The following is a 26,126-nucleotide window of genomic DNA, read 5'->3' as shown; positions in this document are numbered from 1 at the left end:
GCACCCAAGTGCTCACTCAGAGCCTGGGTCACTGCCACCAGCCCAAGCACACGAAGGCTGGGACATGGCAACGACGGCACCCAGAAGCTTCACAAAGCTCCCAGAGACATCACGGACACAGTGCTGAGCACGTCTCCATTTTATTTCCTGCCCCATCCCAGCGAGTCCACATTGCCCCAGCCATCTCCTGGCTGGCGGTATCCCAGGGGCACAGCGAACCCTTCCAGTTGGAGAGCTGGCCCCAGCTCCTGAGCAGGAAGAGTTAACTTCTGCAGCCTATGGCAGCACTGTGATCTTCTTCTCCAGCGTTTGTGGAGGGAAGAGAACCCTCCTCATCACCACGTCCAGCTCCTCCAGCGCCAGCTGTGCATGCAGCTTGGTTGCACCGTCAGGCTCAGCCACCACCACGTGCTTCAGCAGCCGGTAAAGGTCCCGAAGGACGTCCTGCAGCACCTGGGGGCAGGAGGAGCGTCAGCATCCGCCGGGGTCTCGCCCGCACCCGCAACAACCCAAACCACAACCCCAAGCGTGCCCTAGCAGGCGCAGTGCTGGCCCTTCCGCTGACACTGCTGGTGCCGGGACGCAGCGGCACCACCGCCCCCCTTGCCTCAGGCAGTGACTTGTTTCCCCACAGAGCAGCAGTGCAGTCCAGCACCGGCACATTGTGGTGCCCCCCCCCCAGCATGGGGGCATGAGGGGAAGCTGAGATCTTGGCTGTGGGTATTCCCATGGAGAATCAGCCATTTCCTCCACGGGAGCTGAGTCCCAACATGTTCAGAGATGGGAAGTGGGGAGGGAGGCCACGGCCCACGGATAAACTGGGCATTACCAAGTCAAATCAGTGATGAACAACTCCCACACCTCCCAGGAGCTGGCACTACCCATGGCATGGCGTGGCTCTGCCCCACAGCATGGCTCTGCCCCACAGCATAGCCAAGCAGCTCAGGGAGATGGCCCCATGAAGTCCTGTTTGTCCCAAGAAGGATCCAGTGCAAAGGGACCCTTCGGTGAGGGAGGCACAAGCTGGAACCCCCAGTCCCATAAGACTTTCCCTGGAAGCTGCCTGGGAATGAGCCCTGCAGCCCTCACAGGGCCTGGGGGTGCCAAGGAGCCTGGCAGAGACTCTCTGGTCCTGGCGAGAGGCAGGGATGTGACCCACCTCAGTGGCCTTCTCACTGAGCCCCCGCAGCAGCACCACCACCACGTGCACAGCGGCTCTTCGCACTTCTGCCTCAGGGTCTGTCCTGGCTATGGCCGTCACACAGGAGGTGACCTGTGGGGACAGGGTGGGAGAACCATCAGCAAGGGCAGGGGGATGCTGGGGGACCCAGTAGAGCAGCAGGTGATGATGAGGATGGGACCCCTACTCCCAGCTGGACATTCCCCTGCCAGCACCCAGCCCAGGGGGGTTGATTTTCGCGTGGCACAGGGCAGCGAGCAGCCCTCCCTCTCCTTCCACACAGCTGCCTTGAGAAGCTTTATAAAAAGCAGGCATAGTCAAAGGAACCTAATTAAACCCCAGCAGTGACAGCCGGAGAATTAGCACAGCTCAAGCCTTCCCAAAATAGCAGCGTGTGGCACGCTGGCATCTCGTCAGACTGCCGGTACCCCACTGATGCTGCGTGGCTGTGAGTGGGGAGCAGGGAAAGAACCCTGTGCACTGTGTCACTGATGTCTCCTGACCTTCCTCCCACTCCAGGAGGCAACGTGGGCTGAAGGTCTTAACTCCTACAGGATCACAGAGCCACTGGCTCAAGGGCTGCCAAATGTGATGCCCGCAACTCCCATCAAGGAGATCCGGGAGAAGATCCCCCCAGAAGGAAGGCTCACCCCACCAGGATCACAGCTCTGGTGGCTCTAGCACTGTGTCTCACCCCACCAGCTATCAGCTGGGTTTTGATGCTGATAATGGACTGGTAAGGATTTATCATTAAGCATGAGGAGGTGCCTTTGGCAGGTAATAAATGTGCCCCCAGGTCTCTTCCTGCAGACTGCCATGGGTGGAGCAGCACCACAGTTTTTCCTTGGGCTATCGCTTCTCTGCACAAACAACATCCAATTATAAAGCTGATTACAGATCTTTTAGCCCTAAAAATCAAGGCTAGAATTTCCTGAGGGTTTGCTGCAAGGTCCAATGATTTTTATATCCTGCAATATCAGGAACTACCACTCATGTCCTTTGTGGAAACCCCAAGCTGTTGTGTCCCCAGCAACGAGCATTCAGCAGTTCAGCATCCACCAACAAACCACCCTCATTAAGGAGGCAGGGACCCCGGAAAAGGGCTGGCAGCGCTGGGATGGAGCTGGTACCTCCTGGACAATGGAGCCCAGCTGAAAGCCGAGGCGCTGGCAGAGCTCGCCCAGGTTGGAGAGGCTGCTGGCCCGCAGCGCGCTGTCAGGGTCCCGTGCACCCTGCAGGAAGGCCTGGACCAGTGGCTCCCGATGTTTGAACACCATGTCCCCTGCAAGAGAGAGCAGAGCAGCACGTCATGGGCAAGGAGACACCCACAGCCCCTTCCTAACAAAGCCCCGCTGCAGTAGGAGCAACTAGATTGCTCCCTGCTCCTTGCAGCACCACCAAACAGCTGTATGCAACATCTGGAGCGTGGCTTGTGCCCAGTACAGGGACCCTGGCACAGCCCTCTGTGAAGCATGGACAGAGCCTCAGCGGGGACTTGCGGGACACCAGCAACCCCCAACAGACCCCACAGCCAAGACCTTTGTGTGGGGCTGCCCTCCACATCCTCCAGCTCCCACGGGGCCATTCAGAGGTGACCCCAGGAACAGCCACAGAAACGATGTGCGAAGCCCAAGTTCTCACATAATTCAGCTGCACAAACCCCCACCCCAATTAGCACATGGAGGCCCCGGGGATGTGTGAGCCGCCTAATTACAGGTCTGCACACAGAGCCCGTGACCGGCATGCACAATCACCCAGGCACATGGTCCTGTGCGAGATGGATGGCTGGTGGCCATGGCATGGGCACAGCTCCCACTCTGAGTTTGGTGGTTTCCTGGCTTTCCTGAGCTCTGGATACTCCTTGGACACTGGTTTGACACCACTTGGAGTACTGATGACAGTTCCAGTGTCCCCAGCATAAGGACATGGAGCTGTTGGAGCAAGTCCAGAGCAGGCCACGAGGATGCTCAGGGGCTGGAGCACCTCCTGTATGGGGACAGGCTGAGAACATCGGGGCTGTTCAGCCTGGAGAAGAAGAGGCTCCGTGGAGACCTCAGAGCAGCTTCCAGTGTCTGAAGGGGGCAACAAAGATGCTGGAGAGGGACTCTTCATCAGGGACTGCAGTGATAGGACAAGGGGTGATGAGTTAAAACTGAAACATGGGACGTTTGGGTTGGATATAAGGAAGAAGCTCTTCCCTGTGAAGGTGCTGAGGCGCTGGCACAGGGTGCCCAGAGAAGCTGTGGCTGCCCCATCCCTGGCAGTGTTCAAGGCCAGGTTGGACACGGGCTTGGAGCAAGCTGCTCTAGTGCAAGGTGTCCCTGCCCATGCTAGGGGTTGGAGCTGGTCTTTTCCAACCTTAACCACTCTGTGATTGCATGTGTCTTGCAGCCAGTGGAGGCAGTGGGATGCCCCAGGATGCAGGGACAGAAATAAGCCCCATGGGCAGTGGAGGAACCCATCCTGCACATGGGGGCTCAGGGCTTCTACTGTGAGGGGCTGGGGTTGGCCAGCCCCTGCACCACTGGCACACTGACAGCCTTGGGCTGTGTGCAACCATGTGATGGCCAAGAGCTGGGCAGGAACAGAAAAACCAGGTCCTTCTGTAGGACCACTCCATTGCAGCTTCACTCTTCCTACATGGCCCTCTCTCTCACACTACGCACTTGGAGAAGCAGGGATGGCTCCTCCATGGCACAGGGTGGGAGAGCTCAGGGCAGCACTGTGATGCCAAGGATGGCCATGCTTGCTTGGGAATGCAGCCTGCTCAGTCCTTGCACCCCAGGAGTCAGCCCAAGCACTGCTGGACGATCCAAGCTCCTCCAAAGCCAACAGCACACTGCTGATCAGCCACAGAAAGAGCATGAAGTGCTTCCTTTCCTGCAGCAAACCAGGCGCATGCTCCCTTGACAGAGAAGGGAGAAGGTCTGTTGTGGTGCACCCAGAGCAGATTTAATGGGTTTGCAGCAACAGCTAATTGTGCTGGCGCAAGGTCTGTACGAATCCTTGCGTAGCACTTGGCCCCACATTGCTGGAGACAGGACTGTGCTTTGGTGATTTGCCAGGCAATAGGAGCCTGCTGTAAAATCCCCTCCTGGATGGGAAAAAGCCACTCCAGTGGATGTCAGGCAGAGACAGAGACAGGGATGAGGCAGGAGGGAGGCACAGCGGTCCCAGAGCAGCCGCAGGAGCTCGGCACTGTAGGCAGCAGAGCGCTTCTGGAAGCACCGGATAAGTGCTCGCTCTTAAATCCTGAAGCTTTGCAACAAAAACAACTTTGTGCGATTTGCTCTATAAATACGCAGGCGAGCCAGGACGCGTTGGAGCTACTGCCCGCGGCAGAGGCACTGAGGAGTGGGGGGAGAACCTCAGCGGAGGCTGTGCCACCGTCCCACTGCCAGCCCTGCCGAGGGAAACCCAGCACCGTGCAGTGCCATGCAAAGCGAGGGCTGGATGGACGGACATTGCCCGAGGGCCTTTAGACACTAAGAGCGTTTGCTGCCTATCACGCTGCCCACCGGAGCTCCACTGGGACACGATGGGATCACTGGCTGCAATGCCGTCCTCATCCTGGCAGCTGGGCAGGGCAGCAGCATGACCTGGCCCTAGAAGCACTGGTCCCAGTGGGATGCCTGCAGTGGCGTTGCTCAGGGATGTCACCATGGCCAGGGGACACTGCTGTGCCCCAGAGGAGAGCTCCAGCAAGCCAGGCAGCCAGCACAGGTCCCAGGGCCTCAGGCAGTCTTGGCTCTGCAGGAGGAGGTTGGTTCTGCCATGGCCAACCAGGGAACAAAGCACCCGCGGTTGATGGGGAACCCTTGCCTGGCTGTCCAGCAGCAAGGACAGCGGCTGCCACCTTCCCTGGCCATAGACAGCTCTCAGTACATGCTCTCGCCGCTCTGGCCTCTGCTGGGAATAAGACAAGGCGTTTTAGGACATGTCCCAACAGCAGCTGCCGGAAAGGCCTCATCCAGCTTCTACCCCTCAGCCCTGCGTGTCCGGGCGCTTCCCAGCAGCCTCCAAACCCAGTGCTGCCAACTGAGGGGACAGTGGGCTGCCGACAGGATCCACCACTCCAATCCTGCTCATACCAGGCTGTAGGAGCTGGTTCTCACTTTTGGACTACCAAAATCCCCCATGTGCTTTACCCCCTGGAGCTGACGGCAGAGAAGAGCACGGCGAGGGGCTGCACAGTTCTGCAGCTGCTGTCAGCATCCAGCACTGCCGTGCTCATGGACGTGGCTATGGACTCACCCAGTGCCTGGGTGACACGCATCAGCACCTCGCCCAGCTTCATCCTGGTGATGGCAGCTGCAGCATCCTCCGTGCCACGTGCTGGGCACCGGTACTCTGCCAGCAGGATGGGCAGGATCCGCTCTGGGTACTCGCTGGAGAGCAGGGCAATACCTGGGGGCAGTGAGAGGTAAGTGTGGGTCAGAGCCAGACACATGCCACCACCCTCGGCAGAGGAACCACCGGTGGCTGTGCCACCCCATGTCCTGGGTGCAGCCATCACCTGCAGGACCCCTGCACTGCCCCAGCCTCACACAAAACCACAGCACTGGGGCAGCCCAGTGCTGGGCCTGGTTGGGTGCCAAGCCGAAAAATAAGTAATTTAGAAGTTGGCAGCAGGTGCCCACTAATTGCTGCTGGTTAATGTTCATCAACCCAGCATTGACTCACCTTGCTGGCTGCAGGGTTTGCCCTGAGCTGGCCCAGCAACAGCACAGCTGGGTACTGCAGGCCATGTGCAGCCAGTGTCTGGTCACTGCTCCCTGCTCCTGGCCATCAGGCACATGTTCCTGGGGTGTCCTTGTGCCCATTGGAGCTCCATGAAGCCCCTGGGTTTGCCTGGCTCAGCTGGGAGCTGGAGCCTAAGTGCGCCCCATGCCTGCCACATCTCCCCAAGGATAAAGAGAGGTCAGACCCCAGACATGGGATACAGGACGGGCTGTGCTGCAGGGCCGCACTGGCTTTACCATCCCTTTAGAGATGCAGGCTGAGGGAAAGCGCAGGCAGCAGGCGCCTCTCTGATGGGGAAAGGCAGCTGCTCTCCAGGGAAAGGGCAAACAGAGCCTCAGCAGTGCCAAGCAGTGAGTCATGGTGAGCCCCATTCCCCTGCCCTCCAGGAGCATCCGCCTTCACCTCCAACCCCATTCCCTGGTTATCAGAGGGTGCCCAGAGTTGGTTACCCTCTGCAAGCCCAGGCACATCCAGTGGGGCAGCGACCTCTCCTCTGGCTTTACCTTGCCCAGAGTCTGGCTGCATGACAACCAGCACCAGTCCCAGCACCAGCATGGTGGTGGGCAAGCCCTGCCCCTGCACTGGGGAGCTGGAGCATGGCAGCAGGGACCCCACTGGCAGTGTCCAGCATCACGCATGGCAAGCTGCGGTGCCAGCACAGCAGGGGCTGCCTGAGTCACTGCCACAAGGAACCGCGTCAGGGTTAATCACAGCCGCAGTGAAACACGGAGGCAGCTGAAGAGGGTGAATTAATCACCGGGGGACGGCTGGGGAGTTTGTGTTTCACCTGCAGGGCAAGGACAAACCCATCCCACTCAAGACCGTACAGGCAGAAGGAAGCACAGTGATAAGCTCCTTTTCCAGCTGCTGCTAAAGGTTCCCTATCCAAGGCAGTTGGGGCTCCTGGCACCACTGGTATGGCTTTGGGCATGGGAATGGCACCTCCCTTCCATGTAACCTGGTGCACCATGACCCACTGTCGTACAGGATGCCTGCATTATCCTGGGTATGGAGGCACCTGCCTGTGAATCCTAATGGCACCAGTGCCATGGGGCTGTGCTGTGCATCCCGGCGCAAGCACGGACCCAAGGGTTTTCTTGGAAGCAGCATAAGCAGTGGCAGCACTGGGTTGTTACTGCCTTTTCCATCGGGATGGATGTGGCAGAGCCCTGAGGGAGCACCAGTGGGTCCCCACAGCCCTGGCTCCTCTGCCAGCCTCAGCAGAACAGACCTGGAAGCCAGAAAGTCAGCTGGGTGCAGGGCCAGGGTGCTCACACTGCACTGAAACTGCAGCCCCAGGTCAGTGGCATGGACCTGGCACAGGAACAGGGATGGGCTCCTGGGTGTCCTCTAGCCAGGGAATGCCTTGAGGGTGAGCCTGCCCAGGATACCCTCACCTCGGGGTCTGTCTCCATTAAGGAGGCACCTGTGGTCTGGGCAGATCCAGCAGTTCAGTCAGAAGGTAAATGAACTAATTACCCACTGAGTAAGAACAACTGGGAGGCAAAGCCTGCTGGCTTTGGGAACACAGTACAAAACCTGCATGTGGCTCCAGGCTTGACCAAACACCACAAAGACACAGTCCAGGAGGACAAAAGATGCTGAGCCCTCAGCCTGGCCACAGGTCCCCTGTGCTTTGCTCTCCTTACCCACCCACCCCCCGCCCCCAGCACAAAACCTTCTCCTACAAAGCACTGCCACTTGCCCTGGCCAGGCACCACTCACCTTGGATAGCTGAGAGGTAGACGAAGGCATCCTCGTGCTGCACGTTCTCCAGGAACACCTGCAAGGAGAAGGGAGCACCACTGGCAGCAGCCCCACAGCCCTGGTCCCTCCTGCCTGATGCCTTCAGTCACCAGTAATGGCACAGTCAGAGGGCTCTCAGCTAACAGGGACCATCCCCAGCCCCGGCTCTGCACAGGATGGGGACCACAGTGGGAGCCTGATACCTGCAGGAGTTTCTCCTGAAGCTTCAGGGCCTCTGGATCGCGCTGTGTGATGAGGCTGGTGAGGCAGCGCAGCGCAGCTGCCCGGCCCGGCGGCTGTGGGTCGTAGGCTGACACCAGGAGCTCCTGGAGCCCAGCTGGGCTGTCAGTACATGGGGCTAGAGCAGGACCAGTGGTGCTGGGCTCACGGCTCAATGTCTGCTCTTCACTCCTCTGCCCAGGAGCCGAGGAGTTGCTGTGGCTGTGCCATGATGGTGCCCAGCCACCCTTCAGGTTTGGTGTTCCACTGGGAACGCCAGCAGGCCTCTGCACTCCAGTCCCTGGCTTCTTCCCCAGCACGCCGTCAGCAGCAGCACCCAGTGTCCCGGGGGAAAAGGCCCCGTGGGTGCAGATGGCGATGCGCAGGTCTGAGGCCAGCTCCTGGGTGACGGGCTCAGGGTAGGTGCGGGAGAGCTCCTCCAGCAGCGGCACCAACCGCTTCAGCACGGCGAAGTCGCTGGATTGTAGCTGTGGGAGGAGAGAAGCAGCACTGGCATCACTGCAGTGGCAATGTAGGTTTGGTCCCTGGGGTGCTCCTGGGAGCAATGCACATGGATCTGTCCCAAGGTGCTGTTGGACAGGATGGGAAGAGGAAGAGCCCAAACGAAAGTGGTGTCCATGCAGGACCCTGCTGCTTAGCATAGGGGCTGAGCTGAGGACATCTCTACCACTGTTCCTGCCTTTGGTCCTGCTTGGAAGGAAGCTCCAGGCAAAGAAGCTGCAACCTGTCCTCAGACTGCAGCACCCAAGAGGGAGAAATTCCTGCCCTGACTCGGGTTTAACTGCTAAAGCAAAATCTGGGCTGTAAGACCTGAAAAGTGATGCTTTAGTAGAGCTTTTGGATGATTCTGTAAAAAAGGCCTCGGCCACTGAAATCCCAACAGCTTTTCAGCTGTTTTGCATTCAATTTGTGAAGTCAAGTTGCTCCCATTAACGCCAGAGCGGAGCAGGAGCTCGCCTGGGAGGGGGCCCATTACAGTCGCAAGATTCTGGTTTCAAGTCTTCTCCAGCTAAACGATGTTATTTTCCCAGTGTCAGAAATTTAGCAATAAGACACAATAATCATTTTTCATTAACAGTTGCATTTTCCTTTGGGCATGTCCGGGGATGAAGCAACCCCTACAGCTCAATGATGTAAGTGGAAGCCAGAGTGATTACAGTGAGGTAATGAACATGTGCTTGCTCCCTGATCCCAGTTCAGTCACTGTGTCACGGGGCAACCGGGTGATGTACCAGCTTTGGAAAGGATGTCTTTAGAGAAGCCCTTAGTGACATGGCTTAGTGGTGGACTTGGCAGTCTTGGGCTAATGGCTGGACTTGATGATCTTAAAGATCTTTACAACCTCATTGATTCTATGATATTTATACATCATACATACTGGTACAGCCAATACTAGGAAGTTCATTGTGCTCCGGAGATGGAGCTTGTGAATGAGGGATGCAGAGGATGCAGTGCTGGTATTTAAAGATGCTGTACATGACTGCACTGCTCTGTCAGAGCCTTCCTTTTGGATTATAAATTAATTACCCAGGCTCTTAGGGCTGCCTTGACGAGGTCAAACTCTCAGCCAGTGCCACAAGGAAAAAATACATATACACACATACACATGCTAGGACTGATCAGAGACTGCAATCGAGTGAGCACCCAGGCTGCAGCACCCCGTGGCTGGACACAATGGGATGGTGCCTGGTATCCCCTCCCCACACCCCAAGGCCACCCAGCACCCAGCATCACCCCTCACCTGCACGGCTCCACCAAGCATGGCAGCCACCAGCCCCATGGCCATGGCAAGGGTCTGTGCCTCCACGGCCGCGCCGGGGCCTCGTGACGGGCTGGCACAGGCCCGCTGCAGCGTGGCTGCCACAAACTCCTGCACCTGCCAGCAAGAGAAGCAGGTAACAGTGGTTAGGAACATGGATTCCTGTGGTGCTGCTGCCTCCTGCAGCCCTCAGCTCTTGGGTTCTCACTGTCCCTGCATCTATTTCATTTTTCCCAGGCCAAGCCTTTCTTTAGCATGGTATCATACGAACCCTTTGTGTTTCCCTGTTGTTAACGCCACCCTGAACTTCCCTCTCAGCCCCATCCCTGACCAGCACCTTCCCAACTCCCTTTACATCACCCTGTCCAGTGAGTGGTATCAGCAGGACTGGGGAGCCACAGTGACCTGGGGGACAGCTGGGACATTAGTGCAGTCCAAGTGTGGATCCACTGGGGATGCAGAAGGGAGCTGGACTCCTTGACGGGACTGGAGCTCATGAACCACTCTCTGCCCCTCTGGCAGCAGCACAGTTGGGCTAATTTTCTGGGATCACAGTCCCCAGCCCCTCATCAGACAGTCTAAAGGAGGATTTTGGGAGAAGGGCTGAGCCAGGCAGCCCAGTCCATCAGTGCCCACAGCCACTGGGCTCTAGCATGGTCTGCGCTACTGCCCACCAACCACAGCCTGCAACAAGGTGATGGCTAAACCATGGTGCCCACTCTTGGCAGCAGAAGCCCCTGTGAGGGCTGCAGGAGCCAGAAGAGGGAAAACAGCCCCTTCTCTGCCTCCTGTCCCTGCTCTATGGCCATGGGATGGGAGCTGGGAAGCCAAGTGGGATGGGGCTGAGAGGGAAGGTCGTGTTGGTAATAACAACAGGGAAACACAAAGGGTTTGTATGAAATTGTGCTAGAGAAAGTCCTAGGCTTGGAAAACTCAAGTAGATGCAGAGTGTCCCTTCCCTGCCCCAGCAGGGGCTGCCAGCACTTGCCCTTGCCTAGGACAGCTCCACAGAGCTCCAGCTCCTGACGGCTGTCCATAGCCCCCCTTCATCAGCCACCAGCCACCCCCATAGAGCCACACTCGATCTGGGCCATTTACCATGTGTGTTACGTATTCTGTGGGCTTCTTTTCTCCCCAGGCCCATAATGATCCTGCCTGGTTGCCATTCGCCTTCTCAACGTTAAACACCAACCCCCCTCATCCTCCACGCTTCCTGCCTTTCTAATGGAACTTTAAATCAGTGAGTTTATTTTCCCCATGCCTTTGCCAGCTGTGCTGGGAAGGGGCTGGACCAGAGTCCTTCCAATGAAACAGGCATATAAAAGAGCAGGAACTACTTTGCTCCCAAGTATGAGAGCAACAAGGTACTATTGCACCAAATCCATTTCCAGCCTCCAGGACATGGGCATTGGGTGCAAACAACATGTTTCCTCATCAGAAGAGCTGATCAATCACTGCCTGCCTTGTTAAAGCACATCCCTGCTGCAGCAAGGAAGGAAGCAGGCTGGGAGCAGCTGTGGAAACGGCTTAGGTACCTTCTGGCCTGATTAGTCCAGAAAAGACATGTCATCAAACAGCAAGAAAGTAAACGTCAGAACATCTGCTCTCACACAACAGCGACACACAAGCTGTACGGGTTGAAATTATATTTAATGTAAAAAAAAAAAAATAGGAGCATCATGACTAAATAATCTCTCAGTAGATAGCTACTGAGAAAAACAAAAGGCTAAAAGAAATCTAGAGGGAAAAATACCCCATCTTAATCTAGAAGGAGGAAAAAAGGTTATAAAATAAACCACTGTGGCACATTTAAGTCTCATGCAGGAGGAGAGCACCACTGGAGCATCAAGGAAATCAAGTCAACCCAATGAAAGCTGGGGGGATGTGAATAAAATAAACTGTGCGGCTGAGGGTGTCCACAGCTGCTGCCATTCCTGGGCTCTGGCTTTGGGAAGGCAGATCACGCTTGCTCCAACTCCATTAAGCATAAAGCCGTTGACCAGAGTGCCCACAGCAAGAGCAAAAACCCAAAGAAACCCTGTGCTGCAGAACCTGCTCAAAATCAGTTCTGCAACTGCCTGTCCCTCTCTGAAACACAACCCGAGGGGAAGTGTAATTGTTTTTTTGTCTGGGTTTCTTTTTTGGAGGTTGCTTCTTTTTATATTGGACTCACACTGGACCCAGAACCTGGCAAATCCTTCCCCACTTCCCATCCTAACTTTGTGACCCAGGGAGTGGAGCGGGTCTGTGCTGGTGGGTGTGATGGAGAGGCAGGTAGGGACAAAGCCCCGCTGGCTGCCACTCCCCCTGGCACTGCAATGACACTGCCTGGGTCCCCTCTGTCACTGCACAGCACACACAAAGACTCCTTTGTCCCAAAGGAAAAAGTGAGGACACCTGTGCTCGCAGTGACCGCCTCTGCTCGAGCCAGTCACAGTTAACTGGCATAACCAGGTCACCGAGGTGAAACATAAAACCAACCAAAAAAACCCACACTCAAAAATACTCCAGAACACCAGGATGAGGAAGTTCAAATGCACTGATCAGCTGGGGAATACTGTGCCTTCCCAACCCTTTTTGGTAGCAGGCTCAAGGAGCCCCAGCTGGCCTTGGGAACCACAATATTTAATATATTTTGTGGCAGGATGTGGCAGCAGTGTCATTACAAACAGGACTGACATCATGGATAAGCAGCCAGCGCTTGCTTAAAAAGTCTGTTGGGTACAGATATTTTAAAGCTTTGTTAAACTTGGGAATAAATTTTGCTCAAAGGAGAGAAGGTGGTAAGTCAGTTCCTGTTAACACACAGGCTGCTCTCTTGGCTTTTAATACACAACCATGGACACAAATATGAAAGTATCTGCTGGGCTTCTCTGTCCTTTCTCTGCAGCTCACTCTGCCCTTCCTGGTGGCACTGCAGAGGACAGTGTCTTTTTGAGACACAACTGAATCAATAAACTGCTTTTCCTGGGGATGCTCTACCTTTCTCCAGCTGTTTCTTAGCCACTGTCTCCTTAGAGCCCAGCAGCCCAGAGCTCTGCCACACGCTCCAGCTGATACCCCAGGGGTTTGTCATGACCAACCTGAGCAACATCTGTGAACACAGTGTCTGAGATGTTCTCGCACAGCGTGGCCACAAGCTGCAGGACCAGCAGCTTCCTCCTCTGCCCGGCGTGGTACTGCTCCAGCTCCAAGAGAGTCCCTCCAGGCGCTGCAGCCAAGTTCGAAGCCACCTCATCCTCCGCAGCCACATGAGTCAGTGCCTGCAGGGAAGAAAGAACAGGACATGGACATGCACTGGTTAGACACAGGCAAATTCACACCAGGCACACTGCGGTCACTGTGCCAGTAGTCATGGGCACAGCAGGTCCATGTGATCCAAACCTCCATGCTGCTGCAAAGGGTTCCTGGTTACCTCCCCTCTTCCAGCCTTGTCCCTTTTCCAGATGCTCACTTGTCACTAGGCCAAACCCTCACAAACCTCCATGGACACCACAATGAGCACCACTGAACACTTGTCCTAGGGCAAACCATCCTCTGGGCTGTGAGGCTGGCTGGGTCTCTGCTGGCAGCCTTGATTTTGGCCATGGCTGCTCACATAGGTACCCAGAGTGCCCTTCCCCTTTGCAGAGCTCATGTTGACTCCTCATGCAACCAGGACTTTCCACTGGGTACAATCAAGGTCTCTGAGAGCTGCCCACAGCTCTCTACACCCACGATGCTGTACAACCTGTGTGACTGTGGGCTGGGGCTCCAACTACCAGCAAGGGCACAGAAAATGCAGCCCAGGCACTGCCAGGAGGGAACTGCAGGGACTCTGAACAGGATCAAAGGGAGCAGATGCCTGGGCCCCCTTGCTAAAGCCAAGAAACCAACGGGGATCATTCATGGCCTCAAACACACCATTAAACTTCAGACATGCTCTGGTTGTCAAAAGAGACTGGGGGGGGGGAACAACGGTTAACCATTTCAGGGACACCAGGGCTGCCTTCTGCACCTATGCTGCTCTGCCCAGCACACAGCAGGACTGCTCCAACATGTGCAGTAGCCTGGTTCAGAGCTCCCAAGCCATGTAAGGGGACCACTGGTCTCCTTTCCCATCTGCCATACTCAGTCTGAGGAAGCTGATCCTGCAGATGTGCCCCAACCCAGTGACTTGCCTGCCCTTACCTGCAGGCAGCGGATGAAGAAGTCTCCGGCTAGACCACTCTTCTGACAGTGAGACAAAAGCTCCACCAAGTTCTCCACGTGGCACTGCTCCAAGGAAATCTTCTGGTAGAGGGCATCATCTTCATCACTGAAACAAGTCCCTGTGTCACCTACATGAATGCATCCAGACCTTTTCCAGGGCTGGCTCTAAAGTACTGAACAGCAAGGTGAAACCCTGCTTCTGCACTCCTGTAAATCTCCCTTCCCAGCACTACCAGAAAGCAGAAGCCTGGAGGCACCTGAGCCAAACTACTGCTCAGTTCATTTGGCCTATGTGATCACACACTCAGTTCATTAATTAACCTGCATTCATTAAAGGAGTAACATTGCAGAAACCATGAGCACAACGCACATGTTTAACCCAGCCATCCTACAAAGAATGGGATTAGCGCTGGTTAATTCATGCAGTGGTCATAACCATGAAAATAGGGCAGACATGGGCACAGCCATGGCTGTTAAGGAGTAATTTTAAAGTATACCCAGTTTAACCAGTGCAGACCTTCTTTTAATTCAGGTCAGGAACACACTGAAATGAAGCCAAAACAAGTGTATTTTTACAGGGTTTTGTTACGGACGCTCTTGGGCGGGAGCCGTGCGCTCTGACTGCTCAATCGCACTGCCTCAGGCTTGTATCTGCCAACTAACAGCCACCCCTCTTGACACCAAATGCCACACTGCTGAAGAGGCCCAGTTTGCCTGGCTGGAGTCTAATCGCTGCAGTTTATTTCCCACATGGCCACGCTCTGTGTCTACTCATAGAGACCATCTGCAAGAGCAGGAGGGGAGTTCAGGTGCTGGCATAACTGGAGTTCTTGCTGCTGTGGTGCCACCTGTGTCTGAGTGATTTCACTCAATACACACAGCTATGATCTGCCATGAGGCAGGCTTAAGCTGGAGGCTGGAAGTTGAATCTGGCGAGTACTGGGACTGAAGGAGCACGTCCCATTCCCAGACACCCTGCAGGCAGGACATGGGACTCAGGACAAGCACAGTGAGAGCACACACTAACACTCAGACAGAGCAGGCTGCTTTTAAGGGCTGAAAGTCAGAGCTCTGTGGTGTGTATAGGGAACCCAGAGAAAAGAAACATCACTTGCCCAAGCTTGGAGCAGACAGCAGCTACCTGTGTGGCTGGGGGGGACAAGACTGCAGTGGGACAGCTCTGCCAGCCCCACACTCACCTGGACTCTACCAGGCACAAAAAGGCACCATGAAAAGGCCTACATGCTAAATGATGCCTGGGCACTGCCCCAACAGCACTCACCTGATGGTCTCCTCCACTGCAATGGTGGCTCCACCCTCGCTGCCCGCACAGAACCGGCACCTCGGGTGGAGGGTGGGCACGATGCTGTTGAGCCCTGCAAAGCCCTCCAGCACTGCCAGTGACACCTCCCGCTCCGACTTCTCCAGGAACCACAGCAGGATCTCCTGGCATGGGGAGCTGGCAAGGAGAGAGCAAGCAGTGGTGACCTTTCTCTGTCCACTGCACCCCAGCACTGCAGTGGGACTACGCATCTCTGGGTGGGAAAGAAAAGAGTTGTCTGCATCAACCACGGGCACCCCTTGGGATGCTCTGGCTGACAGCTCTGTCAGCTGAAGGCATTTGTGCAAGTTTATAAGGGGATCAGCAGCACCTCCGGTCCTTCTGGCACTCCCAGATGGAAGGATTTGGGTCCTTCAAGACTTCAGCCCTGCGAGGAAGGGAGCACTCTGTTTGAACAGCGTGTCTGTACAAGGACAGCCACTTCCACGCAGCCTCAGCACGATGTGCCTGGTGCTTCGCGCCAACATGACAAAGCACAGAGCTGTCAGCTGTGCCAAGGAAGAGGAGGAAGGAGACAGGGAGCACTGAAAGGTGGCGTGGGAACCCTTGCCAAGAAAAAATGCAGGTTAATGAGGTGGAGTAGCACTGTTGCACTGTGCCAGGGGTCTGGAAACCTGAATGCTTCCAGGCAGCTGTGGTTTTAGTTACCCCTGCCAAATTCCTTTGCAAACAGAGAAGCGAGGAGTGACTCTGTTCAGCCAGCAGCAGTGTTAACTTGGCTTGTTCTCCGGACTTGCCACAGCAGTCACTACTCTTTGAAGTGATTAACGATGTCTTTAATAATAGTAGAGGCTGTGTCTACATAAACCTTTTAGGGAAAGCCTCCAGCACCCGCATGCCGGTATCACCAAAGCAGAGTAAACCCCACCAGGAGTAATTTTACCAGCCTGGTCCAAACGCAGGGCAGCCCACGGAAAGCCTGGGAGGGGAAAGGATAGAGGACAGCCAGCAACAGGTCACCACCTTCTCTATCACCATGACTGACACAAGTGGTGCTTACCATCATATATCAGTCGTGGGGGAGCTGGGCACAGTGTGAGGGACAGCTATGCATCAGAGGAGAGTGATCCCAGACAGGAGAAGAGCAATCTTGTATTTCCAAGAGCCAGTGCTCAAGCTGTTTTATCCTGTTTCTAGATCCCCAGTACACAGATCTCTCCAACACTCAGTCAGGTACCATCATCTCCATCCACATACAATCACAATCCCTGCTCTGAAGCAGGCATTGAGAGGTTAACCTGTGCTCCCACAGGGCACGTTCGCCTCTACACCAAACATTTGGGCTTCAGGAAAGACAAAACCTAATGTGACGGCTGCTTCCTTGGGCACAGGTCTACCAGTAAGGTTGTGCACCATGACTCTGCCTGTATTACTGCCTACTTTGAATGAGAGCACTTCGGGGTGAAAGAACTGGTCTTGACTACTGAATGTGCTCATATAGAGCACGTCCCTTGGAGGTGGGCAGAAAGCAGAAGACAAAACCCCAAGAAGGAGCTGTGTGCAATCCTTCCTTACCGTAAGTATGACACATTCTGCTTGGCGAAGGAATAGAGGGAAAAAACCACTCCCAGGACTGACTGTAAGGATCCCAGCAGCAGGCTCGAGCTGTCATTTCCAACCACATACACCTACGGAGAGAAGGGCACAGGGAGGAGAGTCAAACACCTGCATGGAGCAGAAGGAAGGCAAAGGGAAGGACAAAGAATGTCTGTGCACAGAATGGCTGCTGCCAGGGAGGAGGGCAGAGGGTTTTCAGGCTCTGCTCCTTTCTGTCTGGAGCCTGTTTTCCCTGATTATGCCATATTCTGTTTTAAAAGCAGCCTTCAGCACCATCTTTCTCCCAGCATTTGCTTAACCACAGAAAGGCTCCAAGCTACAGGAACACTGCAGCCAGCTGTTCAAGAAGTCTGCTGCTTAGGGGTAATGCCTTGTGTTAAGAGAGATGCAACAGGCACCTCTGAATTAGCAAATCTTTATGGAAATACTGCACTTAGAGCCAAATCTCAAATACAGAGATCAGTCCCTAGCACGGCAGCTGGGCTGACATGTGCTGAGCAGAGCAAGTGAGTTGCAGCGGCTCTAAGGAAGTTTGTAGGGCTATGTGCCTCTCCTCCATCTCAAGCAGCACCCTCCCAAAACATGGTCAATGCCCTCCTCCACGAAACCAGCACACCCTTCGCAGGCAAGCCACTGCTACCAGCTCACTGCACACAAGTCTTACCTCGCTGCCCACAGAGCAGAGGAAAAACACTCACAAGAGTCTTATGACACTGTGTTTTCTTTTGAATCCTTTTAAAGGAATTGTCTGAAACCAGAAGCCAGGTATGACGCTTTCAGTCAAAGCCATAATGCTGGGAAAACTTGGTCTAGAAAACGGTTAAACACCAACCTTGACCCAGCTGGACACAGGGTTGATGCGTTCAGCTTCTCATTTTATCAGGCTCTATCTCCTGTAGCTTTTAGCTTTGAAAAAAAGGAAGGTGCAGGGAAATAAAAGTCCTTTTATCACTTCTCTAAGAGATTTCCAGCTGTGTGAGACGGTGAACTACCTGTTCAGAAGCTGTTGTTCCTTCACACCAGAGTGCTTCCCACACCTCCAGCCTCTGCAGCTGGAGAATAATCCCTGTTCCAAGGCTGGAGGTGCCCAGGAGACAAACCAAAGAGCTTTTGCCTGCTCAAGGCAGTGTGACAACCCAGGTAGGAGGGAGATTGTCCTGATAACATTCTGCCCTGCTGTATTGATGCAAACAGACCTTTTTTCCTGTGCTAATCCCTGTGGAGCCATTCTTCCTAACCAGAACCTTTTGTACACAAAGCCTCCCTGATGAAGCCCCAAGGATGGTTTCTCACTCAGCATCAAATGACACTTGCCAAGCAAGAAACCCCCACAAATCCACAGGCTGAAGCCTCTGTCACTAATCTGGCTGCTGTCAGGCCTCCAGCACTATGCCATTAAGGAGGGATCCGCCCCAAACTCCCCCAACACTCATTGTGAAGGGAGCCACAGAGCAGCCCTCCAGACTGGTCTCTGCCTGCCAGCTAGTTACAACAAATCATTACTACACAAAATACTACAACAATCACAGCATTTAAGAGCTTAGCCTGCCTAGGGGCATGCCAGTAAGCAAGTCACCAGCTTCTTAAAATTGAATTCCTGGGCTGGAGATGTCCTTCTGGGTTGGAACCTGCAGCAGAGAGCTGGGCTTCTGTCAGAGCAGGCAGCAAAGCCTGCAGTGTGGTGCTGGTGGGAATGGCAGAAAAAGGAACTACGAGGAAAGGTTTCAGAAGAGAGGCCTCCTCCACTGAAAACCCTGTTCCTTAATAAGGATCACAAGATGGACCCTACTTCTTCTCCAAGCACCAGATCCAAGATCTACGCTGCTGAACATCCTGTTTGTAACTCCAAGGGACCTCTTGCACTAAGGAACTCCAAAGAAGGTGCTAAGCCTCCACCGTCCTGCCCACAAGACACATCCTGTTAATATAGAAAGTGATCTGTTCCTGGCAAAGCCAGAGTGCTTTCTTGATGAGATCCAAGTTACCTTCCATTTTCCTTAACCCTCCCCATCCCCAGTACTTGATCCGGGCTGGGAGAGCTGCTGAGCTCAAATAATCCCTTCTGCTTTGAAAGCTGGGCACACAAATCAGCTCCAAGGCCCCACCACTGCCTCCAGGTACTGTCTTGCACTGCAAGCAGCCCCAGAGGAGGTGGATGGACACCAGCAGCTGCTGAAGGATTACCCACCCAGTTTCAAAATTGTTTTCATGAACATGGAAATGCATGTGTCACTGGGTTCAGCTCAGAATGGTCCCTGCAAAACAGCATACTCATTTTTCCTGATATATCATTATCAGTTTACCCTCCTTGTCTAGTGGGACTACACAGACCGATGTTTTTAGCTGCCTGAGAGACAGTAGGGGAAGATGAACCACAGGGGGCACCCCATGGGAACTAACAGCACTGTCCTCCCCCACTTTCTGGGACACCTGAACTGAGGACGCAGCCACTCACAGCATCTCCCCTGTGGCTGAGCTGCTGCCCACCCTCCTTGCCCCATACCCACACATTCTCTGCTTCCTAACAGCAGACATCATGGTAACTGTGAAAGCTCTCCCACCTCTCCCCATGGCTCTGTGATGCCTCCAAGTTCACCTTCATTCTCTTTACACCACAGCAACAGCTCAGCAGCCCCAGAGCCGCACTGAATCTGCTCATTTCATGACACCCACTGCGAATGCATCACTGCCAAGTGGCTGCACAACCACCAAGCCAAGCCAGGGCCCTGCCAAGCTGCCCTCACTGCAGGACCAAGCAGCACAGCCAGCCACTTGCTGATACCTCAAGTGCCCTCTTTCCCAGGTCACTCATTCAGAAGCATTTTGGCCCAGCACAAGACCTGGCTGCCATTCATTCCTCTGTGAGGAACTAATGCTGCAGGAGCTGTAGAGGCTTCGGCTCCAGCACTGGCTCAGGCTGCCCTCTGCAGACCTCAGAGGCAGGAAGAGCAGCTCCCAGAATTCCTGGGAATAACTCCCTCCCACACAGGTAACAGGGCTCAACGTGAGCCTTATTATCCATGCTCTACAGGAAAGAAACTGAGGCAGAGCCACTAAAGAGAAGGGGATCAGCAACAGCCTGGGAGGAGAGCTCAGGCATCCTCTGAAGAGTCAGCACCTGCAGATTCCCTGCAGTCTGTCCTTCCCTCTGACCAGCTGCACAATGCTGATGCTGGAAGGTAAGCAGCAGCATCACCTCAGACCAGGACTGACAGCTCAAGGCAAGGTGTGCCAGGTCCATGGACCTCCTGACTAGGGCCTCCTGCTGTGTTGGAATCCTGCAGAAGCTGCATAATTTAGCAATGCTCACAAAATCTTGCTGCAGCTCATGGAGAAAAAGGATATGAAAGCACCATGGAGACTCCTGGCTCCCAGCCCACTGCTCAGACTTGTCTTACTTTGACGCACCAGAAAGACATTGGGAAAAAAACAGCAAGAGCTCACTCCCATCTCAGAACATTTAGGGGTGAGAACATTTGAAGGGACTCAGGCAGCGCCTCTGGTATCCAACATAAAGCTGCAGTCCCACCAGTGCAGCATGGCATAGGAGGTTACTCTGCACAGCTCTTGGCCTCACCTCAGCATCACAACTGCAGGGGACACTGAGTTTTGTCACGGTCACACACACACTGAACTGCTCAGAAAGTCTCAAAGCAGCTCTTAAGAGTAGTTTTCTCACCTACCCTCAGGCCTTAATCAGACACAATACCTTGAGCACATCTTCCACGCAGCTGCCAAGCTCTGCCTCTGTCACCAGCACAGCCCCTGCTGATAGATCTTCCAGTAGTAGCTCTGAAAACAAAGGGCAGAAACATCAGCACCTCCACACTCTGGGGAGTCTCCAACAGAACAGCAACCCCACCATGCCCAGCACCAGAAAGCACACTTTGACAGCTCTCTTGCTTTCCCTCCATCAAGGCAGCATGGGAACCAATGAGCCCTCATTAGCTGCTCTAAATATCACTACACTGTTGTAAACACCTCAAGGTTAGAAGCCAGTTAAAGCAGACCACAACCTCTCAATGGATTATTCCCTGGAGAGCTGCTTGGTCAGCGTGGGGAACCGACAGCTTCCGTCCAGAAGCCCAAAACAAGACTGTCAGACTGGGAGAGTTTCCCAAGGAACTCATGGCAGAAGCCCCACTATTCAGCTTTTAGACTGCAGTAATTTGACTCAGGTGCTAGTACATGCGCTGCACCCAGCCACAGAGACACATTCACAACTGGCAGGGCTGGGCTTTCACGCTCAGCAGCCCAGAAACCGGCCAGGGAAAATTCTGATAGAAAGACAAAAGACCAAGGAAAAAAGAAAACAGACTCCTGTCTGATCAGCCAGTACCTGCTGTCTCTGAGCATCGCAGCAGCGGTGCCAGCAGGGGCTGGAGCAGGTACTTCTCTGCCAGCTGAGGGTGCTCTTTCGCCATGGTGAGCAGCGTCGTGGTGGCCACACGCTGGAACTGGAGCGCTGTCAGCTTGTCCTGGATGTGCAGCAAGCCCAGAACCTGGAAGGGAAGTCCACAATAAAGGAACAAAGATGAGCAGCACCTCAGAAGGGGGCCAGGCAGGCTTCTTGCAGCCAACAGCACATTGAGGAGCCTCTTGTATGCTGTAACATTACATGAGCTGTTCTCCTTCCCATGTGCATGTTAATGTGGGATGAATTTCTGGCTCAAATCAAGAGCCTGCACCACTCCCACAGCCAAAGGCTGGAAGCAAGAGCTCCACAGCAGAGAGCTCCTTGTAGCGCAGCACTGAACAGCTCTCGTGCCATCAGGAAAAATTATGCAGCATTTCAATCAAACATGGAAAATTCAGGAGTAGGGAGGAAATACATCCCACTGCCAGAGCAGCAGAAACACAACTCCACGTTGTCCTAGCTTGAGCCAGGCCATGCTCGAGCGGATGTGACAGTACCAACACTCTCCAAGCTGGAAGCTGGCTCTGCATTCCCAGTCAGGGCCAGCAGTGAAGGGAAGGGAAGAGATAGACCTACCTGGGGACAAACCAGTCGGTAGTACTCCTGCAGGGAACGGCACTGCTGCGGGCAGGAAGCCAGGATCTTTGCAACCGCGTCGCATTTTCTCCAGTCCACAGCTGCTGCCTCAGCACCAGCGCCACCTGCTACAGCAGCACAGAGCCAAGATCAGCTCCGACCGACAGCAAACAGCATGGAAAGGTTTGGCTGAAGCCAGATGTTTCTGGCCCAGAAAAAAAAAAAAAAGGCATTTCTGGCTTTTACTACCCTCTTTAACCATGCCTCTTTCAGGAGACACCTAAACCTAAGGACAGAAAGGGAAAAAATACTATCCAAGATATCTGATGATGGAAAACAGCTTCTACAAATAGGTGCAAGAGCCAAAAAGTAGAGGGAAGTCATGCTTGGATGGTGTCATCAGGTTGGTATTGGCTGGAGGTGGCTCTGGCACTAAAAACCATGGGATTCAGCTTTTAGAGAGCAACAGTTTCCTTCCCTGGCAGGAAATGGGAGAGCAGGAGAGCAAGGCTGCTGAGCCCAAGAGTAGGACAGGTCTCACTGCGGCTGCTCACAGCCCAGCACCACACACAGCTCCCACGAAACCATCACTGGCACAGCTCCTCAGAATGAACACACACAAGGTGTGACCCCATGGAGGTATAAACAGGTTAAATGAGTTCAGGGGCTTTTGATCTGGACCTCAAATGGGATGGTGTACCCCAAACTAAAAGCGTTTGCAGTTGGAAGGCATTCACCATTTGGGAGTTCTGCATAGCCAGAGGCAGAATCTGCGTGTATGTGACAGAGTCAGCCTGGCCTGACAAAAGCTGTTTCCCATTTCAGTGTTCTGATGGCACTGCCTGTCTTGGGCCTCTTGTGGGATCGAACATCTCAGACACATCATCACAGTCTCTTTTAATCTGCGACACTGGAAGCCAAGAGCAGTGTCAGAGCACCCTACTCACCGCACGTTCCCTCCATGATGCCCCGAACCACAGCCTGAACCCCACTGGGTCTCATCAGCCTCTCGGAGAGCAGCTGACCACAGAGGCGCCGCAGCCACCCCGGGGCCCGCACAAGGGCTGGCTTTGTTTCTTCCCCAGGAGAGGAAGGACTCTGAAAGGAAACAAAGGAGCTGGGTAAGGAGCATATTTGCACACCCCTGTGCACCCCCCACTGACAGGCAAACAGCCTGCACCCTGCCCTCCATGACTTGTGACCAGATAGGAGCACAGGACAGGGAAAGGTTTTAAATAAATCACTTCTTCATCCAGCAGCACAAAGCAAATTAAGGCTTAATGAGAGAGGCCAGCCTCCCCAGTAACAGCCCCTTGTGCAGCCCCTTTAATTAAGCCCCTCTCCTTAATTAAAGCCTACCAGGATCAGGCAGCAGCTCTGACTGCCTCATTACCAAAATGAAGCACAGGGAGCCTGGGGGACAAGTCAGGTTTGATGCAGGTAAGGGGTCTGCAGCAGTGAACCCTGCCAGGATGTGGCACACTGTGCTGCAGAGGTGGCACTGTGAGCCCTCAGGGTCCCTATTTGAGCAAAGCAATCCCCCAGGACAGCAGGAACAGCAGAGCTGTCAGGAGACTGCAAACCCATAGTGTGAGCTGTCTGAATGGAGGCGTCTGCCTGGACACCCTGAGAAGACAGGCCAGCCCTGCTGTGTTTAGGGAGATAGAAGAGAACATTTTCAGCTGGAAGGGGCCTATGCTGATCATCTAATCCAACTGCCTGATCGCTTCAGGGCTGACCCAAAACTACAGCATGTTACTACAGACATTGTCCAAAGATCAGCTTGGGATGTCAGCTCAGCTTGTTTAACCAGGAGACCCCTGTTTTTCTGCAGAACCACTGTGGACTGAGAGCAAGGCCCTGCACAAGCAAGCACCTCGTATGGACCCTGTCCATCCCTCACAGGTGGGACAACCAGCTTCTGCCTTTGGGAACTGCTGTGATACCAGCTGGAGGATCACTTTGTGGCAGACAGCTGCACCTAATCCAGTGACCCTGCATTACCTGTGTCCTGACCCCCAAACCATGACACTGCAGGTGGGCACACACCCACCCACAGCACCCTTGGAGCAGGGATCTGTGCTCCCTTCCCCAAGGACTTTCTAAAAGCAGTATCAAGATTTCCCATCTCCTCCTCCCCACCACCACGAGGCAGCCTTTGAAAAGGCCTCAAGCACCAGGCAGTGCTAAGGCAGCACTGTTTTGCTCCCCTCGCATGGAGAGGGGAAGGTTCTGGAAGAGCAGGCGCTTTGCTTGGCCAGGCACAGCAATGGAACTGCCAAGCCAAGGCAGCATGTGCTACAATGAGAGATCACACTCACCCACACACCCATACAGCAGGGCCTGAGCTGCTGCCATGCATGGAAAGCACACCCAGCAGCCTACAGACGCAGGGACCGGCGTGCTGCACTGGTTTGTAAGGTGTGAGCACACTGCAGTGGAGCAGCAAAGGAACCCTCTGAGGGTGAGAACACACAGTCCCTGCGCTCCGTGCCAGCGGCTCCCTGCTACCTCTGGGTACCTGCTTAGGCCGTCCCTGCAGGATGAGCAGCTCCCGCACCGCCAGTGGCTGGTAGATGCGGTCCAGGATGTGCTGCAGGGTTTCCCGGCATCGTGCTCGCTCTGCTTCCGAAATACCCTGTTCAAAACAAACCCCAGGGCGGGGAGGACACCGGCATTAAACCCGCTGGTCCCGACTCCGTGCCGGAGCCCCTCCAGCCCTTCTCCAGGCTCCCTGGTTCCCATCTATTCCCCTGCATGAGGATTAACACGCGTTGCATGGGAGATGCTACTGGGAGCTATGGGGCTCCAGCCACGGGGCGTGAGCTTGGCTGGGTACTAACACCGGCACCGAGGGGATGGAAGCAGAGACCCACGGACCTGGCTGTAGGCAGCAGGTCCATGGCCCAGCAGGCAGAGGCTGGCGAGAAGGAGGCCCAGGTGGCGGGCGAGCAGCGGGGCACCCAGCGCAGGGTGCTGGGCCAGCTCGGACAGGGCGGCGGTGGCAGCGTGGAGCCGGGCCCCGCTGGTAGCCGGCGGTGCCGGGGCCGGCGCGCGGGGCCCCGGGAGCTGCCCCACTCCCGGCGGCAGGTAGGGCACCAGGCCCAGCCCCACGGCGGCCCGCAGCGCCCGCCCGACCGCCCGGCCCTGCGCCACGCTCAGAGTGTCGGCGCTGGGCGGCGGAGCGGCCCCGGCCCCGGCCCCACGGGCGGCGGGAGCGGCGGCGAGCTCGGCCAGGCGCTCCTTGAGGCACAGCAGCAGCGCCAGCAGCGCGCAAGCGGCGGCCCAGCACGGGTCGGCTTCGCTCGCCGCCCCGGCTGCCAGCGCGGGGGCCCGGGCCAGCACGGCACGGCGCAGGCCGCGCAGAGCCGCCCAGCCCGGCTCCCGCCGCAGCTGCTCCTCCAGCGCCGACACGTTGCTGCGCAGCGTCTCCAGCCGCAGGGCACCCTCCGGGCCGGGCACGGCCCCGCCATCCCGCTCACCGGGCCCGGCGGGCGGCCGCAGCAGCAGCTCAAGCGCCTCCACCACCCGCTCCACATCCAGGCCCGCCCCCGGCTCCATGCCGCCCGCCATCTTGGGGCCGCCGCGGAGGGGCGGGGCGGGGCTCGCCGCCGCCATCTTGGGGCGGGCGGGAGGGGAGGGGGAGTCGTGCTGACGGCCGCCATGTTGGGCAGGGCAGGGCGGGAAGCGGAGGCCTGAGGGGCCGCCCCGGTGTGGCGGCGGGGCCCTCAGAGGGACGTCAGCCCCCCTGTTGTCTGTGTGGGGACGTGGTGGTGCGGGCCCCGTCTGCAGCCCCGCTGGAGGGTGAGGTGTTCTGTGGGAGCCCCCACGCCGAGGCTCGTCCCTGTGCCGAGCGCAAGCTCCGGCTGCGTCCAACAGAAGTTAACAGCTTCCAGAGAGAAAACAGCGGTTCTGCAAGGGAAGAGCCCCAATACATGGTGTAATGGGCCTGTGGAGGTGGAGGTCCCTGCATGTGCTCCATCCCTGGCAGTGCTCAAGGCCAGGTTGGACAGAGCCTTGGTGTGCCATGGTTTAGTGTGAGGTGTCCCTGCCCATGGCAGGAGGGGTGGAACTTGGTGATCTTAAGGTCCTTTCCAACCCTAACTATTCTGTGGGTCTATGCACAAGGTGAGGTCCCAGTTAACACACAAGAATTGGGATGCTTGTTCAGTTCATGTCTGCACAGGGGTGGGTGCTGGGTGGTAACCCCACAGAGCTGTCACAGCCTCTCCTGTCCGCCAGTTGCACATTTCAAATGGGGAAAAGCAGAGTTTTCCTTACATAAAACAGCCTGTACCTACAGCCATTGGCTCTTGTCTGTTTAAAACCACAGTACTTGTGTCACTGTGGATGTTCTGTGAGCAAGGGTCTCAAC

General features: G+C 55.5%; 1 protein-coding gene across 1 annotated transcript; it reads right to left on the bottom strand.

Moving 5' to 3' along the window:
* Nucleotides 1-276: 276 nt before the first annotated feature.
* On the bottom strand, nt 277-25,386 carry TANGO6 (transport and golgi organization 6 homolog). The gene is made up of 17 exons (XM_062612986.1): nt 24,632-25,386; nt 24,273-24,389; nt 22,699-22,849; nt 21,752-21,879; nt 21,098-21,260; nt 20,468-20,550; nt 16,717-16,829; nt 15,142-15,318; nt 13,839-13,965; nt 12,752-12,931; nt 9,651-9,785; nt 7,873-8,376; nt 7,649-7,706; nt 5,435-5,587; nt 2,311-2,462; nt 1,160-1,273; nt 277-453 (listed from the first exon to the last, which is right to left on the bottom strand). The coding sequence occupies exons 1-17, from the start codon at nt 25,367-25,369 to the stop codon at nt 277-279; spliced, it is 3,270 nt and encodes a 1,089-aa protein (XP_062468970.1). The 5' UTR covers nt 25,370-25,386.
* Nucleotides 25,387-26,126: the final 740 nt, after the last annotated feature.

The sequence above is a fragment of the Pezoporus occidentalis genome, unplaced genomic scaffold (assembly GCF_034315485.1).
Source record: "Pezoporus occidentalis ecotype Australia unplaced genomic scaffold, CSIRO_AGI_Poc_V1 ctg163, whole genome shotgun sequence".
In the NCBI taxonomy this organism is placed as follows: Eukaryota; Metazoa; Chordata; class Aves; order Psittaciformes; family Psittacidae; genus Pezoporus; species Pezoporus occidentalis.
Note: the sequence above shows the minus strand (reverse complement) of the source record. Positions and strands in the feature narration are given on the sequence as shown.

Bases quoted from the DNA above. Each gene is read 5' to 3' on its own strand.
- TANGO6 (XM_062612986.1), bottom strand. From the start codon at position 25,369: ATGGCGGCGGCGAGCCCCGCCCCGCCCCTCCGCGGCGGCCCCAAGATG. The intron at 21,880-22,698 runs GTGAGTAGGGTG...GTGCTGCTGTAG, and splicing joins CATCATGGAGGGAACGTGCG to CAGGTGGCGCTGGTGCTGAG. The intron at 1,274-2,310 runs GTACCAGCTCCA...CTGTCCCCACAG, and splicing joins TGGGCTCCATTGTCCAGGAG to GTCACCTCCTGTGTGACGGC.